The sequence below is a fragment of the Bombina bombina genome, chromosome 4, assembly GCF_027579735.1.
Source record: "Bombina bombina isolate aBomBom1 chromosome 4, aBomBom1.pri, whole genome shotgun sequence".
Classification (NCBI taxonomy): Eukaryota; Metazoa; Chordata; class Amphibia; order Anura; family Bombinatoridae; genus Bombina; species Bombina bombina.
This window is the reverse complement of record NC_069502.1, coordinates 1,149,747,677-1,149,772,418: the sequence shown is the minus strand read 5'-3', so window position 1 is coordinate 1,149,772,418 and position 24,742 is coordinate 1,149,747,677. Positions and strand designations below refer to the sequence as shown.

Sequence of the window (24,742 nt, the reverse complement as noted above, 5' to 3'; positions counted from 1 at the left end):
GCTTAAAATTGCATGCTCTATCTGAATCACAAAAGAAAAAAAATTGGGTTTAGTGTCCCTTTAAGAAATATTTAGTGCTGGTTTAAATAGCCACTTGATTGCATATTCAAGACACCTGAGACAAAGGATTTACAGGTACAGGTTCACTGAGAGGACTAGAAACCCTTCTGTATAAAAGTATAAACATAAAAACAACGTATTCATAGTCTGAGCTGGTGAAACAGAGCTGAAAATTGAGTCTAATAGACAGCAATACTGGGATCTAGGTTGTGAACATATCTGGTGAGCTAATGGCAACAGGCAAATGAGTACAGCCATCAATTAGCAGCTTACTAGCAGTAGTGCATTGCTGCCCTGAGCCTACCTATGTATACTTTTAAACAAAGTGAGAATTACTAAATCTGACAGAAGTAATCATGAAAGGAGGGAACTGATGCATCAGTCCCAATAATCACCCACTTGAAATTAATTTTCTTTTACTAGATCATATGTTACAACTTTTCACACTAGACTGAGGAAGTGGACAAGTAGGAAACTGTCATTAAGATCAGTGTGTTTAGTTTTGGTGCTATTCTATGTACTTGTAAATCTGTTGCCCCCTGTAACTCCCAAACCCAACAACATAAAGGAATAGGAAAGTAAAAATTAAACTTGCATGATTCAGATAGAGCATGTATTTTTAAGACTTTTAAATTTACTTATATTTTCAAATGCGCTTTGTTCTCTTGGTATCCCTTGTTGAAAAAGAATGCACACATATCTTACACTAGTGAGAGCTAGCTGCTGATTGGTGTGTCTGCACACATTTGTCTTGTGTGATTGGCTAACTAGACATGTTCATCTAGCTGCAATGCTGTTCCTTTAACAAAGGATAACAAGAGAATGAAGCAATTTGATAATATAAGTAAATTGGAAAGCAGTTTAAAATTGTATGTTATTTCCAAATAATGAAATAAAATGTTTGGGTTTCCTGTCCCTTTAACATGGTATTTGCCTCATCTATTTCTCACAACTGGATGCAAGAGACATCATTTAATCCCACCAAACAACCAGAGATAATTAATTTTGAATAAAAGTAATAATTTACAGCATAGGAGCCATCATGCCACATAATTATTTAAAATTTGCTACCCCTCCCAAATTCTGCTGCCTTAGTTACAAACATTCCTTGATACAAACCATTATAAATTATTGTGACCCTCAGAGTCATTTTCAAATATTCAGTTACTCTGGTGTTTGATTCACAACACAGGATGCTGTAATGTATAAGTACATTGTACTTCTTTACAATTGCTTACAGTTGTATAGGCTATAAACTACACTGCCAATGTATTCTGTCAATGAGAGCTACAGTAAATGACTAAGCTTCTCTTAGTTATCTGACTACTGCTCACTGGTAATTCATTTGCTGCACTTCCTGTACATTTTGTAGATAAAGTACATCTATATTTATGCTATTTACTGTATGTTATGTACTTGCTTAAGCTTTTTTCTATCTAGTTTGTGAATAGACACTTCAGGTTATCAAATACACTTAAAAAGTCGCCACTATTTAATTTCACATTTCAGGACCCTGGAGAGCACTGGCTGTGCGCGTTACTTAGCAACAGACGTGAACGGCGGACGCTCGCTCCCTAGCACCAAGCGGCCACGCTCCAGGCAGGTAAAGCAGAAGTAAGCGCGTACTTGCTCTGCAAGCCCGAGGTACTTTGTAAGTGTGCAGGGGGATGGGCGGCGATGGGATGTCTAGCTACTGACACGCGCCCTCCCCCCTCTGGAGAAGCCATGAGCGCGCGTCTATGCTGCAGGTAATGTTTTGTTCTGGCTTCGTGCACAAGCGCAGTTAACCCCTTGGTTGCCAGAGAAGACAGCAATACATTTCCACTGCACCAGCCAAGGGGTTAAAGACAGAGTGAGGAGGTGACCTTATCAAGAGGAGGGCTGTGAGCGCAGATCTACTGTGGGACTCACACCAGGGAGCAGTGCTACATGTCAGCGAATCAGTGAATTGCAGGCAGAGGAGATATCTAATGCATTGTAACACACAGAGGTAAAGAAGTGGGCAGAGCAGATTCCTTATACAAAGCACAGCAATGCACCTCTGCTTACATATAGGATATCACTGGGGTACTGCTGAGAAGTGAGTGCAGGCAGTGCTGTAACAGTTTGTGTAATTTACATTGTCTGTTCTATTACATACGTGTGTGCTGTGGGGTTTGGTAATATAATGTAATATAGTATAGTATATATATATATATATATATATATACATACACACATTTGTACACACTATGTATGGATGTAAGTGACACTTCTGTATTGTAGTTCTAGGCACTCGGATGCCTCTTCTTGGTAAAAGATGTGTCATGGAATGAAAGCAAGGAGTGGAGATCCATTTCTAGGTCAGCAGCAGACAATTCTGGTAGTACTTCTCTGGGTCCAGCTATCTCTGTGCTTTGGCCCTGTGCAGCTCACTGTGGGTAAGTGAATTAGCAATTTGTTATTAAAAGGAACATTACAAATATGTTGCTATGAATTGCATAGTAACATGGTAATATATTCATTTATTTGTCACACAGTATTAGAGTTTTATTTTATATTAATATTTCAGTTGCACCTAACCCAACTCTGATGTTCTACTATAATTAATTCTAATAGCTCACTGTCTAATCTTTTTAATATGTATTTATTTTAATGAAATTGTATACTGTATGTTTTGTTTTGTCACATACTGAGCATACTTTTATATTAGTATTTACATTATGAATCTACCTACAAAACTTCATGGTAATTCTAAATATCATTAAGGTGTTAAAAAAGTTTTTGATTTTTATATCCTGAAGATACAGTGAGATTTGGAAGCCCTTTAAAACTAGACGTACTAGCATAGAATCTGTACACATTAAAATAACTCCATTAAAGAAAAATCCTTTCAGTATTACTGTATCAGCTCAGTAAGGAAACATAGACATTGGATGTAATATCAGGCACATAATGCTATGAGTTAAAGATAAAAATGGAGCCTTGTTTGACATATGTGTATTTGAAAGTTTTTTTCGACACTATTAATGATTTCATTTTAGTGTCATAGGCATATCAAGTGGGTTAAAGACATAACAATGCTGTTTTTCTTAAAGGTGTATTGTGGGTAAGAATTGGTTAAATAAAAGTAGTGTTTAATCTTATATCAACATGTGTCTAGTGCAAGGGAGAATTGTGTATTGTGTATGAGTACATGCATAATTGTATTTTTGACATAATGGCAGTGGTCCACTGCTTGCCAACTGTGTGTATATATAAACTGCTTTTTATATAGCCTTTTGATCTGTCATATGTTTTACAATGTGCATTTGTGTTAGCAGATTGGGAAACACTCCTAGTAACCTTTCTGTTTATAAATACAATATTTTCTTGTTGCCCCCTCTATATACATCTTTCCATAGCCAGTAATTAAAGAGATATTTTAGTAAAAAAATATACATTATTACTATTTCTTGTGAGCATTTAATTTATTTACAAATTTGTTTCTCTCACAATGTGTTTAACCATTGTTATGAGTTTAAAATATGTGCTCAGAATTGAAGATTTTTCTGCCAGCTCAGACGAGGATACAGCCAGGGGTTGGACCATATGCAATATTGACATCCTTGATTAGCTTATTAGCCATATCCTTATCTGGAGAAACATGGGACAGTCACTTTGACTATTTTTTAAAACTCTGATCAGATGTTAAACACAGAGGTGAGAAAATCAATTCATTGCAAAATAATGTGCTTTAAAAAGGGACAGGAAAGTCACAATTAAAGGGATAGAAAGGTCAAAAATTAAATGTGCACGGGTGCATTTCAATTTGAAATATAAGCATTTTTGCAATATACTTTCATTAGCAAAAAGGCTTCTTGTAATAGTTATTACGCTTCTGTGACATACGCACATATCTTGTGAAGGTTCGTGCACCAGTATTTTTCTTTCATGATCTATATAGAGCATATGACTTTAAACAACTTTCTAATTTACTTCTAGTATCAATTTTTCTTCATTCTCTTGGCATCTTTGGTTGAAAAGCAGGGACGTAATGCTTAGGAGCTGGCCCATTTCTGGAGCACTATATTGCAGCAGTTTTGCAAGAATGTTATCCACTAGATGGCAGCACTGTTTCCTGTCATGTAGTGCTCCAGATGCTACCTAGGTATCTCTTCAACACAGAATATCATGGGAACAAAGCAAATTTGATAATAGAAATCAATTGGAAACTTTTTGGAAATGGTATTCTCTGTCTGAATCACAAATGAAAATGTTTGGATTTCATATCCCTTTAATTTACTTGGAGCGTGCATTATGTATAACATTGCTGCCAACATTGTTGCAAACATTGCTACCATAGAATGCATGCACAGCTCTAAGCTCAATATCAGCCTTCTTAGGCTTCCTCTCCAACAAAGGATACCAAAAGAACAAAGCAAATTTTATAATACAACCCCAGTTTATGAAAAAGTTTGGGCAGTATGGAAAATGCAAAAAAAAAAAAAAAAAAGTCATTTAAGAATTCAATTCACTCTGTATGATATTGAAAACACATCATTAACACATTATTTTATGTTTTACTTTGTGAATGTAATGTATTGTTGAAAATATACCCTCATTTCAAATCTGATGACTGCAACACGTGCCCAAAAAGTTGGGACAGGGGCAATTTAGGACTAATAGTGGTGTGACAAGTTGTAATAAGATGATGTGAAACAGGTGAGGCAACCGTGTAATCATAGTATATAAGGAGCTTCCAAAAAAGACCTTGTCCTTCAGGAGCAAGGATGGGTCGAGGTTCGCCAATCTGCCAACAGGTGCGTCAGCGAATAATCCAACACTCTGAGAACAACATTCCACAAAGACAAATCGTTAGGATTTTAGGCATTTCACCTTCTATAGTGCACAATATAATTAAAACATTCAAGTAATCTGGTTGAATCTTGGTGCTTAAAGGGCAAGGCCGAAAACCACTTCTGAATGTGTGTGATCTCCGATCCCTCAGATGTCACTGTGTCAAAAACCGTCATGAGTCTGTACTGGATATCCTGACATGGGCTCTGGAATACTTTGCTAAACCTTTGTCAGTCAACACATTTGCTGCTGCATTCACAGATGAAACTATGCAAAGCAGAAGCCATACATCAACACTGTCCAGAAGCACCGTTGACTTCTCTGGGCTGAGATGGACAGAAGCATAGTGGAGTCATGTTTTGTGGTTCGATGAGTCAACATTTCAAATAGTTTTTGGAAAAAACAGCCGTCGTGTTCTCCGGGTCAAAGAGGAAAAGGACCGTCCAAGCTGTTATCAGTGTAAGGTCCAAAAGCCAGCGTCTGTCATGGTATGGGGGGGGGGGGGGGTCAATGCCCATGGCATGGGTAACTTGCACATCTGTGAGGGCACCATTAATGCAGAAAGATATGTATACATTTTGGATCAACATATGCTGCCATCCAGATGTCGTCTTTTCCAGGGACGTGTCTGCATTTTTCAGCAGGACAACGCCAAACCACATTCTGCCTGGATTACAAGTGCATGGTTGTATAAGCAGAGAGTGCGGGTGCTAGCATGGCCTGCCTGCAGTCCTGACTTGTCTCTGATTGAGAATGTGTAACGCATTATGAAGTGGAAAATAAGTCAATGAAGGCCCCGTACAATTGTGCAGCTAAAGACATGCATAATGGAGGAATGGGGGGAAATTCCGCTTGCTAAACTTAAAGGGACAGTCTAGTCAAAATTAAACTTTCATGATTCAGAATAGGGAATCTCATTTTAAACAACTTTCCAATTGACTTTTATCATTATATTTGCTTTGTTCCCTTGGTGGTATTTTTTAAAAGCTAAACCTAGCTAGGATCAAACTGATTTCTAAACCGTTAAAGCCCGCCTCTTAGCCTAGAGCATTTTGAAAGTTTTTCCCAGTTAGACAGTACTAGTTAATGTGTGTCATATGGATAGCACTGTGCTCACTCCCGTGGAGTTATTTATGAGTCTGCACTGATAGGCTAAACTGCATGTCTGTCAAAAGCACTGAGATAAGGGGGCAGTCTACAGAGGCTTCGATACAAGGTAATCACAGATGTAAAACATATATTAATATACTGTGTTGGTTATGTAAAACTGGGGAATGGGTAATACATGGATTATCTATTTTTTTTAAACAATAACAATTCTGGTGTAGACTGTCCCTTTAACCAACTGGTGTCTTCAGTGCCCAAACACTTAATAAGTGTTATTTAAAGAAAAGGCGATGTTACACAGTGGTAAACAGTCGACTGTTCCAACTTTTTTGGAGTGTGTTGCAGTCATCAGATTTGAAATTAAGGTATATTTAAAAAAATACATTAAATTCACAAAGTGAGACATCAAATAATGTGTTTAATAATGTGTTTATTAATGTGTTTTCACTATAGTACAGGGTGAATTGAATTTTCAAATGACTCTTTTTGTTTGTTTTTTGCATTTTCCATACTGTCCCAACTTTTCCTGAATTGGGGTTGTAGAAGAAAATTGGAGAGTTGTTTAAAATGTCATGCTCTGTCCAATCCATTTCAGTTTATTTTGTATTTTTATGTCCCTTTAATGAAGTAGCTATTTTTCTATTAGCAGGGCCAATTGTTATAAATATTATTTTGTTTTTTGAAAGGGGGTGTTGTACAAAATACAATAAGCTACACTAGTATACAATTATAAATAATAAGCTATACATTATCTAATGCGATTTAATTTACCATGAAATGTAAATATTTCTCAGCATGAGGGCTAACCTCTTTAAATATCAAGCTTTTCAGTAAAAGAAAAGTAAATATAAAACTGTGTTTTAGTGATTTCCTGCTCTGATATAATGTTATCAGTAAATTAATTAGTTTATTGTAAGAGAAACACTGCTGCTTTGAGGTTGCAGTTACTCTGGAGTACTAAGGAAAATACATTTAAATAACATCTGTTATTATTACTGATGATATTTATAAACACTTACTTTAGTTCTGCCATTTATGGTAGTACAGATCCAATGTATTTGTGCTGACTTTTGGTGATGTGAAATCTCAATACAAGACACAAATGATAGGCCTGTTGGCAAAGCTGCAAGCTTTTTTTTTTAAATGAGAAAATGAATGTAGAAGTTTTGTCTGAAGAGGCAGATAGTTAAAGGGGCATATAAATGTAAAATAAAATACAATCACCTAGATTACGAGTTTTGCGTTAGAGGCTGTGCGGTGCTAATGAGCAGTTTTCCTTCACCGCTCACTTACCTGCAGTGCTGGTATTACGAGTTTTCAGAAACCCGTCGTTAAAAGACAAGAAGTGAGCGTTGAGCAAAATTTTGCTCCAAATCTCACTTCAATACCAGCGCTGCTTAAGTTAGCGGCTCGCTGCTCGTACATGCTCGTGCATGAATTCCCCATAGGAATCAATGGGAAGAGCCGGCTGAAAAAAAGTCTAACACCTGCCAAAAAGCAGCGTAAAACTCCCTAACGCAGCCCCATTGATTCCTATGGGGAAATAAAATGTATGTCTACACCTAACACCCTAACATGAACCACGATTCTAAACACCCCTAATCTTACACTTATTAACCCTTAATCTGCTGCCCCCAACATCGCTGACACCTACATTATATTATTAACCCCTAATCTGCAGCTCCGGACACCGCCGCCACCTACATTATAGTTATGAACCCCTAATCTGCTGCCCCCAACATCGCCAACACCTACATTATAGTTATTAACCCCTAATATGCCGCCCCCAACGTCGCCGCCACCTACCTACATTTATTAACCCCTAATCTGCCGCCCCCAATGTCGCCGCCACTATTCTAAATGTATTAACCCCTAAACCTAAGTCTAACCCTAAACCTAACACCCCCTAACTTAAATAGAATTACAATAAATCTAAATAAAATTACTATAATTAACTACATTATTCCTATTTAAAACTAAAATACTTACCTATAAAATAAACCCTAAGATAGCTACAATATAACTAATAGTTACATTGTAGCTATCTTAGGGTTTATTTTTATTTTACAGGCAACTTTTAATTTATTTTAACTAGGTAGAATAGTTATTAAATAGTTATTAACTATTTAATAACTACCTAGCTAAAATAAATACAAATTTACCTGTAAAATAAAACCTAACCTAAGTTACAATATGAAAAATACTTGACAGCAATATTTAAACATTTTTTTAATGCAAACTATTTTTACTTAATTAGCTCTTTTAGGATATGCACAGATCTCAACATGTTTTATTGCACTTTAAAAGGACATAAAGCCCATTTTATTTTCTTTCAAGATTCGAATACAGCACACAGTTTTTAAAGGAACAGTCAAGACAAAATTAAACTTCCATGATTCAGATAGAACATGCAGTTTTAAACAACTTTCCAATTTACTTGTATAATCAACTTTGCTTTGTTCTCTTGGTATTCTTTGTTGAAGGCTAAACCTAGGTAGGCTCATATGCTAATTTATAAGGCCTTGAAGGCCGCCTCTTATCTCAGTGCATTTTGACATTTTTTTTACAGTTAGACAGTGCAAGGTCATGTGTGCCATATAGATAACATTGTGTTCACTCCCGTGGAGTTATTTATGAGTCAGAACTGATTGGCTAAAATGCAAGTCTGTCAAAAGAATTGAGTTAATGGGCAGTCTGTAGAGGCATAGATACAAGGTAATCACAGAGGTAAAAAGTATATTAATATAACAGTGTTGGTTATGCAAAACTGGGGAATTAGGTAATAAAGGGATTATCTATCTTTTTAAACAATAACAATTCTGGAGTAGACTGTCCCTTTAACACTGTGTTTCTAGTGTTAATAACTCCACGGGAGTGAACGCAATGTTATCTATGGCACACATGAACTAGCACTGTATAGCTGTGAAAAAACTGTCAAAATGCACAGAGAGGTGATCTTCAAGGGTTTAGAAATTGGCATATGAGCCTACCTAAGTTTAGCTTTCAACAAAGAATACCAAGAGGACAAAGCAAATTTTATGATAAAAGTAAATTGGAAAGTTTTTTAAAATTGCATGACCTTTCTGAATCATGAAAGTTTAATTTTAACTAGACTGTCCCTTTAATGATTGGGAATATACATGAAAATGTACAGTTTTTGCAAAGTAAAGTCTATCAGTTAATCCCCATAATTCATTTGCATATTTACAATTCATGTCAGAACTAGGTCTGATATTTAGGAGACAGTCTTGTGTCAATGTAAATTGTAAAATGTGTAAATTTATTGTCCATTTACTTTGCCTGATTTTTTTCATTAGCTAATTTATATTTAAAAGCGGAACAAGCCAACTGCTGAACCCTTTTGTGTTATTCATATTTGACTGTGGTTGTAGCAGCATTTGTTATGCAAAGCACATTATCCTAATCTATTATTATCTGTTTGATTTCTGCTTCAACCATTTTTTTGTTTAGTTTTGTGAACTATATATGGGTTTGACCAGATTTATGTGTTTCAAAATTAGGCATCTACTGAGATTTGTAAAGGTTTATGTTTTTTATTTTTTTTTCAAAGTGACATAGATTCTTGTGACGTTTGCAGGAAACTGGCAGTAGCATCTTTGATTGTTTATGTAAAACAGAAGGTCACAGAGTTTAGTGATCTGGGATCTATACAATTGGGGTATATTGATCTACTAGTGATCATAGTACAAGCCAAGTTATGGCCTAGATTACAAGTAACATGCTAACTTGCACGCACATTACAAGTTGAAAATATGTATGTGTGTATATATATATACATACAGTGTGTATATATATATATATATATATATATATATATATATATATTTATGTATGTGTGTATACATAAAAGATATATAGACATAGATATATAGATATGTCTAAATATATGTAAGTGTGTATAAATATGTGTATATGCACGTGTATTTATGCATTTATATACGCATATACATACATATATGCACATATAACCACATATATACACGTGTGTGTGTGTATATATGTGTGTGTATGTTTGTGTATATATATATATATATATATATATATATATATATATATATATATATATATACAAAAGTGAGTACACTCCTCACATTTTTGTCAATATTTTATTATATCTTTTCATGTGACAAAACTGAAGAAATTACACTTTGCTACAATGTAAAGTAGTGAGTATACTGCCCGTATAACAGTGTAAATTTGCTGTCCCCTCAAAATAACTCAACACACAGCCATTAATGTCTAAACCATTGGCAACAAAAGTGAGTACACCCCTAAGTGGGAATGTCCAAATTGGGCCCAATTAGCCATTTTCCCTACCTGGGGTCAAGTGACTCGTTAGTGTTACAAGGTCTTAGGTGTGAATGGGGAGCAGGTGTGTTAAATTTGGTGTTATCACTCTCACACTCTCTCATACTGGTCACTGGAAGTTCAACATGGCACCTCATGGCAAAGAACTCTCTGAGGAACTGAAAAAAAGAATGGTTGCTCTACATAAAGATGGCCTAGGCTATAAGAAGATAGCCAAGACCCTTAAACTGAGTTGCAGCACGGTGGGCAAGACCATACAGCGGTTTTACAGGACAGGTTCCACTTAGAACAGGCCTCGCCATGGTCAACCAAAGAAGTTGAATGCACGTGCTCAGCGTCATATCCAGGGGTTGTCTTTGCGAAATAGATGTATGAGTGCTGCCAGCATTGCTGCAGAGGTTGAAGGAGTGGGAGGTCAGCCTGTCAGTGCTCAGACCATACGCCTCACACTGCATCAAATTGGTCTGCATGACAGTCGTCCCAGAAGGAAACCTCTTCTAAAGATGATGCACAAGAAAGCCCGCAAACAGTTTGCTGAAGACAAGCAGACTAAGGACATGAATTACTGGAACCATGTCCTGTGGTCCGATGAGACCAAGATAAACTTATTTGGTGTAGATGATGTCAAGTGTGTGTGGTGGCAACCAGGTGAGGAGTACAAAGACAAATGTGTCTTGCTTACAGTCAAGCATGGTGGTGGAAGTGTCATGGTCTGGGCCTGCATGAGTGCTGCCGGCACTGGGGAGCTACAGTTCATTGAAGGAACCATGAATGCCAACATGTACTGTGACATACTAAAGCAGAGCATGATTCCCTCCCTTTGGAGACTGGGCCACAGGGCAGTATTCCAACATGATAACAACCCCAAACACACCTCCAAGATGACCACTGTCTTGCTAAAGAAAGTGAGGGTAAAGGTGATGGACTGGCCAAGCATTTCTCCAGACGTAAACCCTATTGAGCATCTGTGGGGCATCCTCAAACGGAAGGTGGGGGAGTGCAAGGTCTCTAACATCCACCAGCTCTGTGATGTCGTCATGGAGGAGTGGAAGAGGACTCCAGTGGCAACCTGTGAAGCTCTGGTGAACCCCATGTCCAAGAGGGTTAAGGCAGTGCTGGAAAATAATGGTGGCCACACAAAATATTGAGACTTTGGGCCCAATTTTGACATTTCCACTTAGGGGTGTACTCACTTTTGTTTCCAACGGTTTAGACATTAATGGCTGTGTGTTGTTATTTTGAGGGGACAGCAAATTTACACTGTTATACAGGCTGTACACTCACTACTTTACATTGTAGCAAATTGTAATTTCTTCAGTGTTGTCACATGAAAAGATATAATAAAATATTTACAGAAATGTGAGCGGTGTACTCACTTTTGTGAGATACTGTATATATCTCAATATATGTGTGTGTATATATATATATATATATATATATATATATATATATAGATAGATAGATAGATAGATAGATAGATAGATATGTAAATATATGTAAGTGTGTATAAATATGTGCATATATGTGTATTTATATATGCATATACGCACATATATGCACATATAACCACAATATATATATACACACACACTGAGCAGGATGCGTTGTCTTTTATACAATCTTGCACAAAGAATAACTCACAATCTGGTATTACAAGTGGATGGTTAAATATTTTAACCAAAGCATATTAATTATTATTAATAGTATAGCACAGAACTACATAAATCAGTCCTGGGTTGGATCCAAAGGCTAGCGAGGGATTAGTTACAACACACAAGCACGCTGGATAGAACCCAGGATATGACCCACAGAACATGGAGTTGAGCTGGAACCTGTAGGCTAATTAGCTAGAAATAGCAGGTTATTGACACAAACTCACTGTGGACTTACTGTGAGTGGTCAGGCAAGCTGAGGTCTGTAACTTAGGCAGTGTCCTGGCACAAGAGAGTGGTCAGACAGGCAGAGGTTGGCAACTTACTGACAAAGTCTCGGCACAGAGGGTTAATCCAGAAGAGTGAACTTGCAATCAGAGGCCAGTAAGACAGAGGATTCACCAGTAGAAAGCTAGAGAGAAAGCCTGGTGTCTTGTTATTGAGCAACATGATGCTGCAGGAAGGGATGCAACAGGTGCTTCCGAAAATGGCGAACACCAAGACACGACAGCACCGTTGGCTTAGCCCACCATCAGCTAAGCACTCGAATGATATTCAACATGAGTGTTACTGCACGAGCCTATAAACGTTTGTTATGTGAGGGATTTAGCGCACCAACGGTATCCAACATACAGATGCTCTAGAGTCTAGACTTTTGGACTTGTAATACGACAGGAAATATAGAAGTGCAATAGCAACTAATTTTGCTCAACACCATAATTGTGTTTCAGTACTTGTAATAAAAAAAAAAAGCATATTTTCACATTGGTTTTTAAAATTATTTTTAAAACCATTTAAAATGATTTTGTTAGAAAAATATTTAAAACTATTTAAAATTATTTCAGTCCACAAGCATAACCATGAAAAAAATATTTTGAGTATCTTATTCCTGTTACTGTGGCTAGTTATTGATAGATGTAAATAAGCACTTGTACTAACCAATCAATCAATATTGTTGGTTGGCAGGGTCAGAGTTCAGGAACCTTCTGATAGGTAGAGATAAAATACAGAATACTAATAAATAATGACTATACACTAGAATCCTTTGTTGCTAAACCTTATTAATCATGATATGAGGAACTACATTTTAAAAGGTCATTAAAGTAAAAAATTAAAGTTTCCTGATTCAGATGTAGCATGCAGTTAAGAAAAACTTTCTAATATACATCCATTATCTAAACATGCACATTATTTTTATAAACACACTTTCGGAGGCTCCAGCATCTACTGAGCATGTGCAGAAGTGCACATTATATAAGAATGTGCATTTTGTGATTGGCTGGCAGCTGTCACATGATTCAAGGAGGAGAAAAATTTGATTAGCCTTTAAATTTGCCAGAAAATATTCTACAGCTCATTTCAAATTCCAAGTAAATACTCTTGCTATTAAATTCTGCTGTATTTAGTGGTCTTTTAAGTTCAATATACATTTAACTGGAGACTGTATTATTACTGGCTGTAGGTACACTGGCAAATCATGCAGTAATCTAGTGCACTACTAATCGACTAAAGACCATAATTGCTGCAATGCCTAGATATGACATTATTTGTTATTCGTTTATGTGAACTATTTGTCCATAAGTTAATGTAGGAGTTGGCATGGGTTCAAGACTAATTAGGCAAAATCTGGAAGTATGTGAATTGGTAATATTTCTGTCAGGATCTGTTATAGCCAATGCAATCCAGACAAATAAATAACTGGATCTGTGTTCTTATACATTCTGCAAGGATCCAGTAGAATGGCTATCTTTATATTAATCTAGCACAGTCACATTTATATTTATATTAATTAGGTCTGGGCCATGATTTATGTGAATTGTGTGTGTTTTGTAGGCGAGGATCTGGTATGATTTATAAGCATTTCTGTAATTTAGACATGAAGCTGTTATGTGTGAGACATTAGTAGTGCTCTTTACAGAATATTTTGCTTTTGCCAGCTGGGTGGCATTGTGAAGTAGCCAGGAGGGGGCAGTGTAACACTCTCTAATGTTATAACATTTTCTGCTATCCAAAGCACAAATTAATTGCATAATTTAACATACATTTATTTAATGATAATTTTGAGCAATAAACATTGAGAAAATGTTAATATTAGCTAATTTTAGCTTATTTTTGGCTAAAATTTTAGCCGATTCGTGCACCTGTTAAAAACTTCCTTGGGAGAACACTGATTAGTATGGATAAATCCAGGATCTGTTAACATTCATGTATGTGAACTGTAAGTGTAGGTGTCCAGATATATATGTGCCTGTTTGCCTTAGTCATGTATTGTTTTGTTAAACTAAATCATGATCATGTGGATTTGAAATCGTATGGAAAGTGGGCTGTCTCTTTAAGGCATAGCTTCTAGTTATGTACATTGTGTTGAATGCAAACTTAATTTTAAAATGGGAATTTATATTTTTGCATATTTTAAGTAAAAACATACAAGTCCTTTGTGCTTTTTTTTTTTTACACTGGAACACCACAGCCAATCAGAGGTAGTATCACATAACCTTTAGATTCACACTGAAATCATATTCCTGGCACCTCCTGATTTGTTGCTTAAGAAAATACTGATGCGCCCTATTATACACTTTAAGTCCATTATGCTTAATCTATTTGTGTATTATAAAATGTTTAACTGCATCTACTACGTGAAGTAAAAGCACGATTTCCATGTCTATTTGCGGCGCTGTTAAACAGAGCTTGTCTTTGGTATAATGTGCTCCATCAACATAATTGATTCATGGCACTTACTCTCTCTAATATTTAGTCAATTCTGTAGGCAAGATTCATTAACTGTTTCAGTGAGATCTGGATGGTGAGCTATTCTCATCTTGAATCAGATCTTTGTATTTTTTAAAGCTGCTCATTTGCAATGCACATTGTTATTTAAAAATAGTATGTTCAATTTAGTTTCCTGTTATCTTAAAGCCTCTCAAGCACTGTGAATACATCAGCTTATTATATTAGAAAATTCATATAATAAAAAGTTCTAAAGTAGAAAAACAGAGCATACTACCATGCCTCTGCTTAATCTTTTACGTACTCATATTAGCTGTATTTGGTAGGTGGGCATATAAAGTAAGCAGCGGCATGTGGGTATGCTCTGCTCTTTTACATTAGAACGGGGGGGGGGGGGGGGGGTTGCAGCTGATTTGTAAGACCGTCTGGATTTTCATAGGAAAAAACAAACATACAGCAAAATGATTCATACAGCTCATGAAGAGAGAGGGGTAAGCAGGAGCGGGGGTAAAATAGTTTAAAGGGACAGTCAAGTCCAAAAAAACTTTCATGATTAAAATAGGGTATGTCATTTTTTTCTCTCTTATAAATGTTATTGTTTTTTTTTTACATATTTTCAATGACAGCGTAAACAATACAAACAATATAGAGTTAATCTGACAAAAATCAAACAAACAAATTATGCATTACAGCACATGCAATGTTTGCAAAAAGAAACCAACAAAAAACAAAAAAAGAAAACAAATTGTGAAATGTCACAATGATACAATAATATATGTAAAACTAATACATTTCAATCACAGAGCACATGCATTGTTTACAAAGAAACAGAAAGCATACTGCGAAATATCACAATGATACAATAATATATATAAAGCCAATGCATTTCAAACACTCATAAAAAAATAAAGTCAGGCTATGTGTTATAACCTATTCTTCAAGCTAAATGAGAGGGGGGGGGGGTTTGGAAGAAAGAGAGTAAAAAAAGGGGGCGGGGAGGAAAAAGGGAAGATCTAAGAGATTCTTTACTAAATCCCCAATAAGACTATTTCAGTATTTCTGAAGAGATAAATAAGGTGGTCCCTTTCATTAGGAGGAAAACTCTTGAATGAATAGAGACTATTTCTTAAACAAAGAATGAATGTCTCGCTCATTATTCCTTACTAACCTTACTATTTCTTCTGCAAATAACTCTACCAATACATCCAAGCATTCTGCTAGCCTTACTCGCTGCATTACTACATTGTTTACTAAGTTTTAAATCATCTGAAAGTATAATTCCCAAGTCCTATTCCTCATCTGTAACAGTCAGTAAATGCATTATTTTGCACTTTGCTGTGTTAAACTTTAGATCCCAGTCGCTTGTCCAATCCTCTAATTGTTGTATATCACTTCTCATTTTGTCTACCCCCCCTGGAACATCCACTCTTTTACAAATTTTTGTATCATCTGCAAAAAGACATACTTTCCCCTGTAGCCCTTTGCTGATATCACAGATAAATATGTTAAACAAAACAGGCCTCAGAACTGACCCCTGAGGAGCACCACTAGTAACAGCCCCCTCTGCTGAATAAACTCCATTTACTAAAACACTTTGTTTTCTGTCCTTAAGTCAGCATTCCACCCAGTTCACATTGAAAAGGAAGGGGGATAGAGGACATCCTTGGCGTGTACCTCTTTTTAGAATTATATCAGATGATATATTATTGTTTACTTTTAGTTTTGTAATGGAAGCACTGTATAAATTATGTATGAATCTAACAAAATTTTCTTTGAATCCAAACTTAAGTAAAGAATATATCAGATGGTCATAATGTACCGAATCGAACGCTTTTTCAGCATCAATCGAGTCCGAGGAGATTGTCTTTTCCTGTGCAGGAAGTCCCTTTAAGAAATTGTAATAATCAATAGTTAAAAAAATCTCCCTAATCTTAGCAGCAGAATTACTTTTATACATAAACCCTGCCTGATCTTTATGTATAATATTAGGCGATACAGTTTGTAAATGGCTAGCAAGAATAAAAGTAAGTAATTTGTAATCAGAGTGAGTGTAATTAGAGTGAGGAGTGCTATGGGTCTATAAGATTATTTATTAGTAGGGTTCTTTCCTGGATTCAAGATCAACATAGTCATAGATGCAGAAAAACCAGAGTGGATAGGATTATTTTCAATATAACAGTAATTAAAGAGATTTTCCAAGTAAGGTGTGATATTTTGAGATAGAATGTTATAGAATTCATAGGGAATTGCATCCGGGCCTTGTGGTTTAACCCTCGCTAATTTTTTAATAGCTTCATTAATTTAATTTTCAGTGATAGGGGCGTTTATGTAAAGAGGATATGGTTTGAATCTTAATATTCTCCCAAAATTAATCTCTATGTTGCCTGTTAGATTCCTGAAAGGAATATGTTATTATAATATTTAGTGAAAACTTGAAGCACCTCTTCTGAAGTTGTAGCCAGTGTTCCTTTATTTTGAATTATTTTGATTACTGGAGATTTATTATCGTTCTTCACTAGCGCAGCTAGTAATTTTCCAGGTAACGTTTTTTTCGTAATTTAGTTTATTTAATTTAATTGTAGTTAATTTAGGTAATTTATTTAATGATAGTGTAGTGTTAGGTGTAATTGTAACTTAGGTTAGGATTTATTTTACAGGTAAATTTGTATTTATTTTAGCTAGGTAGTTATTAAATAGTTAATAACTATTTAGTAACTATTCTACCTAGTTAAAATAAATACAAACTTTCCTGTAAAATAAAAATAAACCCTAAGATAGCTACAATGTAACTATTAGTTATATTGTAGCGATCTTATGGTTTATTTTATAGGTAAGTATTTAGTTTTAAATAGGAATAATTTATTTGATAATAGTATTTTTATTTAGATGTATTTAAATTATATTTAAGTTAGGGTTAGGGTTAGACTTAGGTTTAGGGGTTAATAACTTTATTATAGTGGCGGCGACGTTGTGGGCGGCAGATTAGGGGTTAATAATTGTAGGTAGGTTGCGACGACATTGGGGGCGGCAGAACAGGGGTTAATAACTATAATGTAGGTGTCGGCGATGTTGGGGGCGACAGATTAGGGCTTCATAAGTATAATGTAGGTTGCGGAGGTGTCCGGAGCAGCAGATTAGGGGTTAATAATATAATGTAGGTTGCGGTGATGTGGGGGATGGCAGATTAGGGGTTAATAAGTGTAATATTAGGGGTGTTTAGACTCGGGGTTCATGTTAGGGTGTTAGGTGTAGACATAAAAAGTATTTCCCCATAGGAATCAATGGGGCTGCATTAGGAGCTGAACTCTGCTTTTTTGCAGGTGTTAGACTTTTTTTCAGCTGAATCAGCCCCATTGATTCCTATGGGGAAATCGTGCACGAGCACGTTTAGCCAGCTCGCCGCTACCGTAAGCAGCGCTGGTATTGAGGTGAGATGTGGAGCTAAATTTTGCTCTCCGCTCACTTTTTTGCGGCTAACGGTGGGTTTAAAAGAACCTGTAATACCAGCGTTGTTTGTAGGTGAGCAGTGAGCATATACTGCGCGTTAGCCCCGCAAGGCTTACCGACAAAAACTCGTAATCTAGCCATTTGTGAGTTAGGTTAATAAACTATCATAAGAATATTAAGCAATGTTTGTTACAACCTTATTTAATTTGATATGGTTATATAGCAAGCAAACATTTTTTTAAATATAATGATTATGATTTACAAAGCATTTCAGTACAAATAACTCATAAAAATGCTTTTAGAGAACTTTAAATGTCAAAAAATTGCATACATTTTCAGTACAAATGAAGCTTAATACTGAAAAAAAAAAATCCTTCTCTTCCCTTCGTTTCCTTCTCTCTCTTCTTTTTTTGTCTTTAGAAAACCTAGTTTTTCAAAAATTTGCACACCGCTCCGTAGATTCACAATATCCTAAACCGTGTCTTCATACTGGTTAACTAAAAAATATGCTGTAAAATATGCAATCCCTTAGATTTTTAATCAGGTTGGTAGGCGCTAACTAATGCCACATCCAAACTACTGCTCAATAAAGAATTTATCCCAGACTATAAAAGATCTTTAGTAGATTAGTGGGCAATTTGGTTCCTTAACCGTAAATTCAGCCTGTGTAACTTAAGATGTGTTGATTTTAAATGAGCCAGCTATTATGTAAAACAAAAATAGTAGTGGCTTTTAATGCTAGACATCTCACAGCTTTAATAAATCTGGAAAACAGGTTCATACACAGTACCTATAAAAGCAGTAGACCTTTTGACAAAGTTTAACCAATCAGCCACACAGATTAGTTTTCATAGAAATATTTAGCAATATTTTTTACAGCCTTATTATTTAGATTTTTTATGAAATAGCCACAGATTGAAATCACCAGTTTTAAACGTCAATGTAGACAAATCACAATGGAAAGTGTTTTTAAGAGCCGGAAGTGTAGGAAAATTGCATATGTGTTCCACAGTAGCTATTGACACTGTCTGCTCGGTTGATTAACAAAAGGATATGTAAACACTTTACATTTTGGTCAAGTTTACAAAGACCAGTTATTGCTCAAAGTCAGAGTGCTAAAAGATGGTAATTTTAATACTGGCTGTAACAAATCTTCAGTGAGCTAGAAGGTTAATTCACAGAGCCAGTGCAAGCAATACGTTTCTAAGCAGGGATAGATGTTAAATCAGCTAAGTAGGTTTAGTATACTTAGAAGTATTCAGCAAGATTTGTTGAAGCCTTTTTAAGTTAGATAAAAAGGTAGTACAAGCAGCTTTTAAAAAGCAACAGTTTCTGAGAAGGATATATATGCTTAGCAGATTTCAGAGCATAGCACATGCAGACGTTACTCAGATAGGGAAAATCCTCTTAATGCAATACTTGCTCTTTAAACCTCTCCGGTTATAAAGTGACAAATCACCTCTACAAAATGGGGGAGCCCAGAACTGAGCCAACAGCAGTTCAATCACGCTGTATCAGAAATCGGAGGTCCAGCTCATCAAAGGAAAAAAAATGACCTTTCAGCTGCAGATACAGAGCTCTTATGTCTACCGGTTCAGCCACAGCCTTATCTCGTCCTCAGCTTCCTTCCAGGAGGTAGAACTCACTTTGTCCAGCAAATCGCCTCTAGTCGGGTCACTGAAAACAAACCGTCAGTCTCCTCCTCGCTGCACTGGTGAGAGGGAGGTTTTTTCACTAAGTAGCTGGGTTGATTCCTAGCGTCAATGGGCTCACTGAGCATTTTGCCGCTTAGCGCTTCCTCCGCTGCCACTGTCTATGGCGGAGGCGCTGGTATCTCGCACCAACTTCCATTGGTAGGTGGTATTCTCCTGCCGCACAGCAGCCCCAGTTACAGGGACACCAGGCGCAAATCTTCCACCTAAGGAACAAGTGCAGGGGTTTCAGAGAGAAGCGCTACATGACTTGCGCTTAGCTCCTCCTCCGGAAGTCCAAAGAACATACTAGGGCATGTAATTTTAAACAACTTCCCAATTTACTTTTATCACCAATTTTGCTTTGTTCTCTTGGTATTCTTAGTTAAAAGCTAAACCTAGGTGGTTCATATGCTAATTTATTAGACCTTGAAGACTGCCTCTAATCTGAATGCATTTTGACCACTAGAGGGCATTAGTTCATGTGTTTTATATAGATAACATTGAGCTCATGCACGTGAAGTGACCTAGGAGTGAGCACTGATTGGCTAAAATGCAAGTCTGTCAAAAGAACTAAAATAAGGGTCAGTCAGCAAAAGCTTAGATACAAGGTAATTACAGAGGTAAAACGTGTATTATTATAACTGTGTTGGTTATGCAAAACTGGGGAATGGGTAATAAAGGGATTATCTTTCTTTTTAAACAACAAAAATTCTGGTGTTGACTGTCTCTTTAAATACTCTGAGTTGACGTGCCAGAATGGCACAGATCATTGGTGTTTTTTGTTTTTAAAAGTGGGACTTCAGTTCTCAGGACAGTATATATGTACAGTATGTGTGTGTGTGTGTTTCTCAAGCCAAGTGATTAATACATAGTTTAAGCCACAAATATATAAGCAGTGAAAAAACAAAATACAGGTGAAAAGTGTTTAGTCATTACAATTTAAAGAGACAGTAGTGTTAACATTCACTAAAAATTGTGTTTTTGTTGTATAATTCTGTCAGTTGATACAAGTTTTCTATACAGTACTTAGTCTGAAATTTATAACAATATCAAGTACAGACAAAAAAAAGTGTGTAAGTATAACTATGTCATACATATGTGATGTGTTTGAATTATTCAGTGTACATTTACAAAAAAACAAGAAAAATTAATACATACATCACAAAATTTTAATCATAATATTTTAACCCTACTGGTGACGGGAAATGGAATACTCGCTACCTATGCTATCTAACACTAATTTATGGATATATATCTTTCTGCCTAGCAGTTGAACACCTGCAACACTTTTTAATACTATTACAAAAACTATTGTTATGTTAATAAAAGGTTTCATCAGTGATATGATACACTGTAAAACTGGATGGTATAAAGATTGAGTCTCTTTGTGTGCAACTATACGCCTAGATTACGAGTTTGGCGTTAGCCTTAAAAAGCAGCGTTGAGAGGTCCCAATGCTGCTTTTTAATGCCCGTTGATATTACGAGTCAGGCAGGAAAGGGTCTACAGCTCACTTTTCTTCTGCAACTCGAGGCTACCGCAAATCCCCTTATGTCAATTGCATATCCTATCTTTTTAATGGGATTTGCCTAACGCTGGTATTACGAGTCTTGGAAGAAGTGAGCGGTAGACCCTCTCCTGGCAAGACTTCTACCTCATTTAAAAGTCAGTAGTTAAGCGTTTTATGGGCTAACGCCGGAACATAAAACTCTTAACTAAAGTGTTAAAAAGTACACTAACACCCATAAACTACCTATTAACCCCTAAACCGAGGCCCCCCCCCACATCGCAAACACTATAATAAAATTATTTAACCCCTAATCTGCCGACCGGACATCGCCACCACTTTAATAAATGTATTAACCCCTAAACCGCCGCACTCCCGCCTCGCAAACACTAGTTAAATTTTATTAACCCCTAATCTGCCGTCCCTAACATCGCCGACACCTACTTACATTTATTAACCCCTAATCTGCCACCCCCAACGTTGCCGCTACTATATTAAAGGTATTAACCCCTAAATTTAAGTCTAAACCTAACCCTAATCCCCCCTTACTTAAATATAATTTAAATTAAACTAAATAAATTTAACATAATTAAATAAATGAATCCTATTTAAAACTAAATACTTACCGATAAAATAAACCCTAAGATAGCTACAATATAACTATATAACTGTTCCAATCAGCCAATAGAATGCAAGCTCAATCCTATTGGCTGATCCAATCAGCCAATAGGATTTTTCCTACCTTAATTCCGATTGGCTGATAGAATCCTATCAGCCAATCGGAATTTAAGGGACGCCATCTTGGATGACGTCATTTAAAGGAACCTTCATTCTTCATTAGGACGTCGTTTGAAGAGGATGGCTCTGCGTTGTCTGGATTGAAGATGGACCCGCTCCGCTCCGGATGGATGAAGATAGAAGATGCCAATTGAATGAAGATTTCTGCTGCTTGGAGGACCTCTTCTGCCCGGATCGGATGAAGACTTCTCCCCCTCTGGAGGTCCACTTGTGCACGGCTGGGTGAAGATGGCTCAAGGTAGGGAGATCTTGACCCACTCAGTACTGAAACGTCTGAAGGAAACGCTGGAGGGGCTGTTGCAGGCGGTAGAGAGCTGAGGGGGAGCCAGCTGTTGCCTGCAGCCAAACTGGACTCCATGCTGTCCTACACCTTGCCCCTGCTCTGTGCAAGGTCTCCAGGTAGCCGGACCTGTGCCACTCTGCCGAGGTTAAGCAGATCTGCTGCTGAGACTGAATCTTATGGCAAAAACAACCCATAGCTCATCTGCTGCATTCTTCAGCATCTCAGCGGGCTGTGTGAGCTAGGTAGGTCATCTGGTCTGGGGCTGTACCAGGGTATGCATGGGAGATGTAGGGCAGTGCAGGGTGAGTGTAACAGGCTGGTGCTGGAGTATCAGGTTGGTAGTACTGTGATGTGGTATTAGGGTATGCTGAGATTTTGGGAGTTATGGTAGTGATGCAGTTATCAGGTGGCATTTAGGGTGCCAGGTTTTCCATAATATGCTATTTTGTATGGTAGTGAGGTGTTTGGGGTCACCACTTTGGTATAATACCTGCTATCTTTATAAGGTTGTCAACAGTAATCTGTCTGATGTGCGGGTGGCTGTGTGGTTGCACAGATGACTATATGGTAGTTTGTCATTGTAGGGATTGTTGTGGGAGGTCCCAGGGTGTCCTGACACAATAGCGTTTACATTCAACTTGTAATACCAGCGATAAGCCAGACAAGTGCAAACCCACGCGATTAAACCCCTCATTGCTTGGGCGCAAATGTCTGTATTTGTGTATATATGTATATTTACACACACACACACACACACACACACACACACATATATATATATATATATATATATATATATATATATATATATATATATATATATATATATATATATATATATATATATATATATAAAAATATAAATATCCACATACACACCCATACATAAATGCATAAACATACATATACACACACAGTTGCAAAATTTTAATATTTTTTTTTGTATGTGTTATTGGTCCGCATACCATAGTTATCATATATATGATGTGTGTGTGCATGTATGCGTGTTGAGATATGTGATATTAATTATCAGAACCTTCGCTAACATTAGTGCGCCACTTGTAATCTAGCCCACTGTTAATAGTCTCACTGACCTTGATGCCAATGCAGTGTGTTAAAGATGAAAACTTATAGCTACTTTGTAGCTCTCACCACAAAGATAAACATTTATAGGCCAGTTGGTCTCAAATAGGAGTTATTATCTTAAAACAGCTGCCAATATTTGCTAACCTGAAGATCCTAACAAATGTTCCTGACCACTAAAAGTGCACAAAATGGTCCCAGTTTTATATAGTTCAGCATGCAGCCTATTAGAATCTTACTCATCTCCTTGGCTGCCTAACGGCTGTAACAATCTGCTGCAGCCCAGTAGTTCACAAATATTTTCCTGTTAGAATTGATCATTCAAACAGCTAAAATTAACATTTATTTCAATGTTTGCTAGTTCCATGGACCTCACTGTGTTCATTGCCATTATTTATAGCAACATTTTCAATTCTGATCATTTTATAGAACTACTGAAAGTTTATTTTTTATTTTTTTTTTAAGGCTTCAGTTTTTGTGCTCTCTATGGGCTAATATTTTTGGGGAGGTGAATCTGTACCCCAGATCTTTTGTTGACAAGGATTTGAGGCTTAGCCAATATCACTATAAGCAACTGCTTGTTGCTTCCCAGAAACAATGCAAAAAGCAGTTCTTTATTATGTGATGGATTGATATAAACTGCAGTTCTGAGCTATAGTAAAGCACACAAATGGGAATGCTGGCACTAAGCTGGTATGCGGTCGTATTATACCCACCAGTGATCCAGTGGCCGTTCTCATTCTTCAGAGTGGCTTTATATGGTGATTTAGGACCACCCTGGGGACAACTGCTTCAATGATTAGTTATGTTCTGACACAGATCATTCTATTCTGTTTCATAAACTAAAATGCAGAACAGCTTTGCTTTCTTCTATAACAAAATTTAGAGCAATCTCTGAGAAATATATAATTCAGAGAGCTGTAGTGACATTCTGTCAGACACGGCATGAGAACTAGCGCAGCGAAGGGGGTAAGAGGCGTAGCGATGAAGAGCAAATTTAAACATATTCCCCCTTTGTGGGGGTTAAACACGGGGGCTAGATTATGAGTGGAGCTCAATATTGCGCTTAAGCAAGTGCCATATTTGTGCTCCACTCAGTAATACCAGAGCACGTAAATGTGCGCTAGTATTACAAGTGCCGCACAATGCGAACGCGACCACGCGTTTGCATTGCCGGAAAGCCAATCAATCATGAAAGCGCACTTCCATAGGCTCCAATGGGAGCATCGTTTTAATG

General features: G+C 36.7%; 1 protein-coding gene across 1 annotated transcript in view; it reads left to right on the top strand.

Moving 5' to 3' along the window:
* The first annotated feature begins 1,833 nt into the window (after positions 1-1,833).
* Positions 1,834-24,742, top strand: part of LOC128658246 (sushi domain-containing protein 4-like) — a 445,272-nt gene continuing 422,363 nt past the window's right edge. Inside the window, exons 1-2 of the mRNA XM_053712783.1 lie at positions 1,834-2,050; positions 2,326-2,480. Coding sequence (XP_053568758.1) covers positions 2,360-2,480 — 121 coding nt within the window. The 5' untranslated portion in view covers positions 1,834-2,050; positions 2,326-2,359. The remainder of the gene's footprint in view (positions 2,051-2,325; positions 2,481-24,742) is intronic.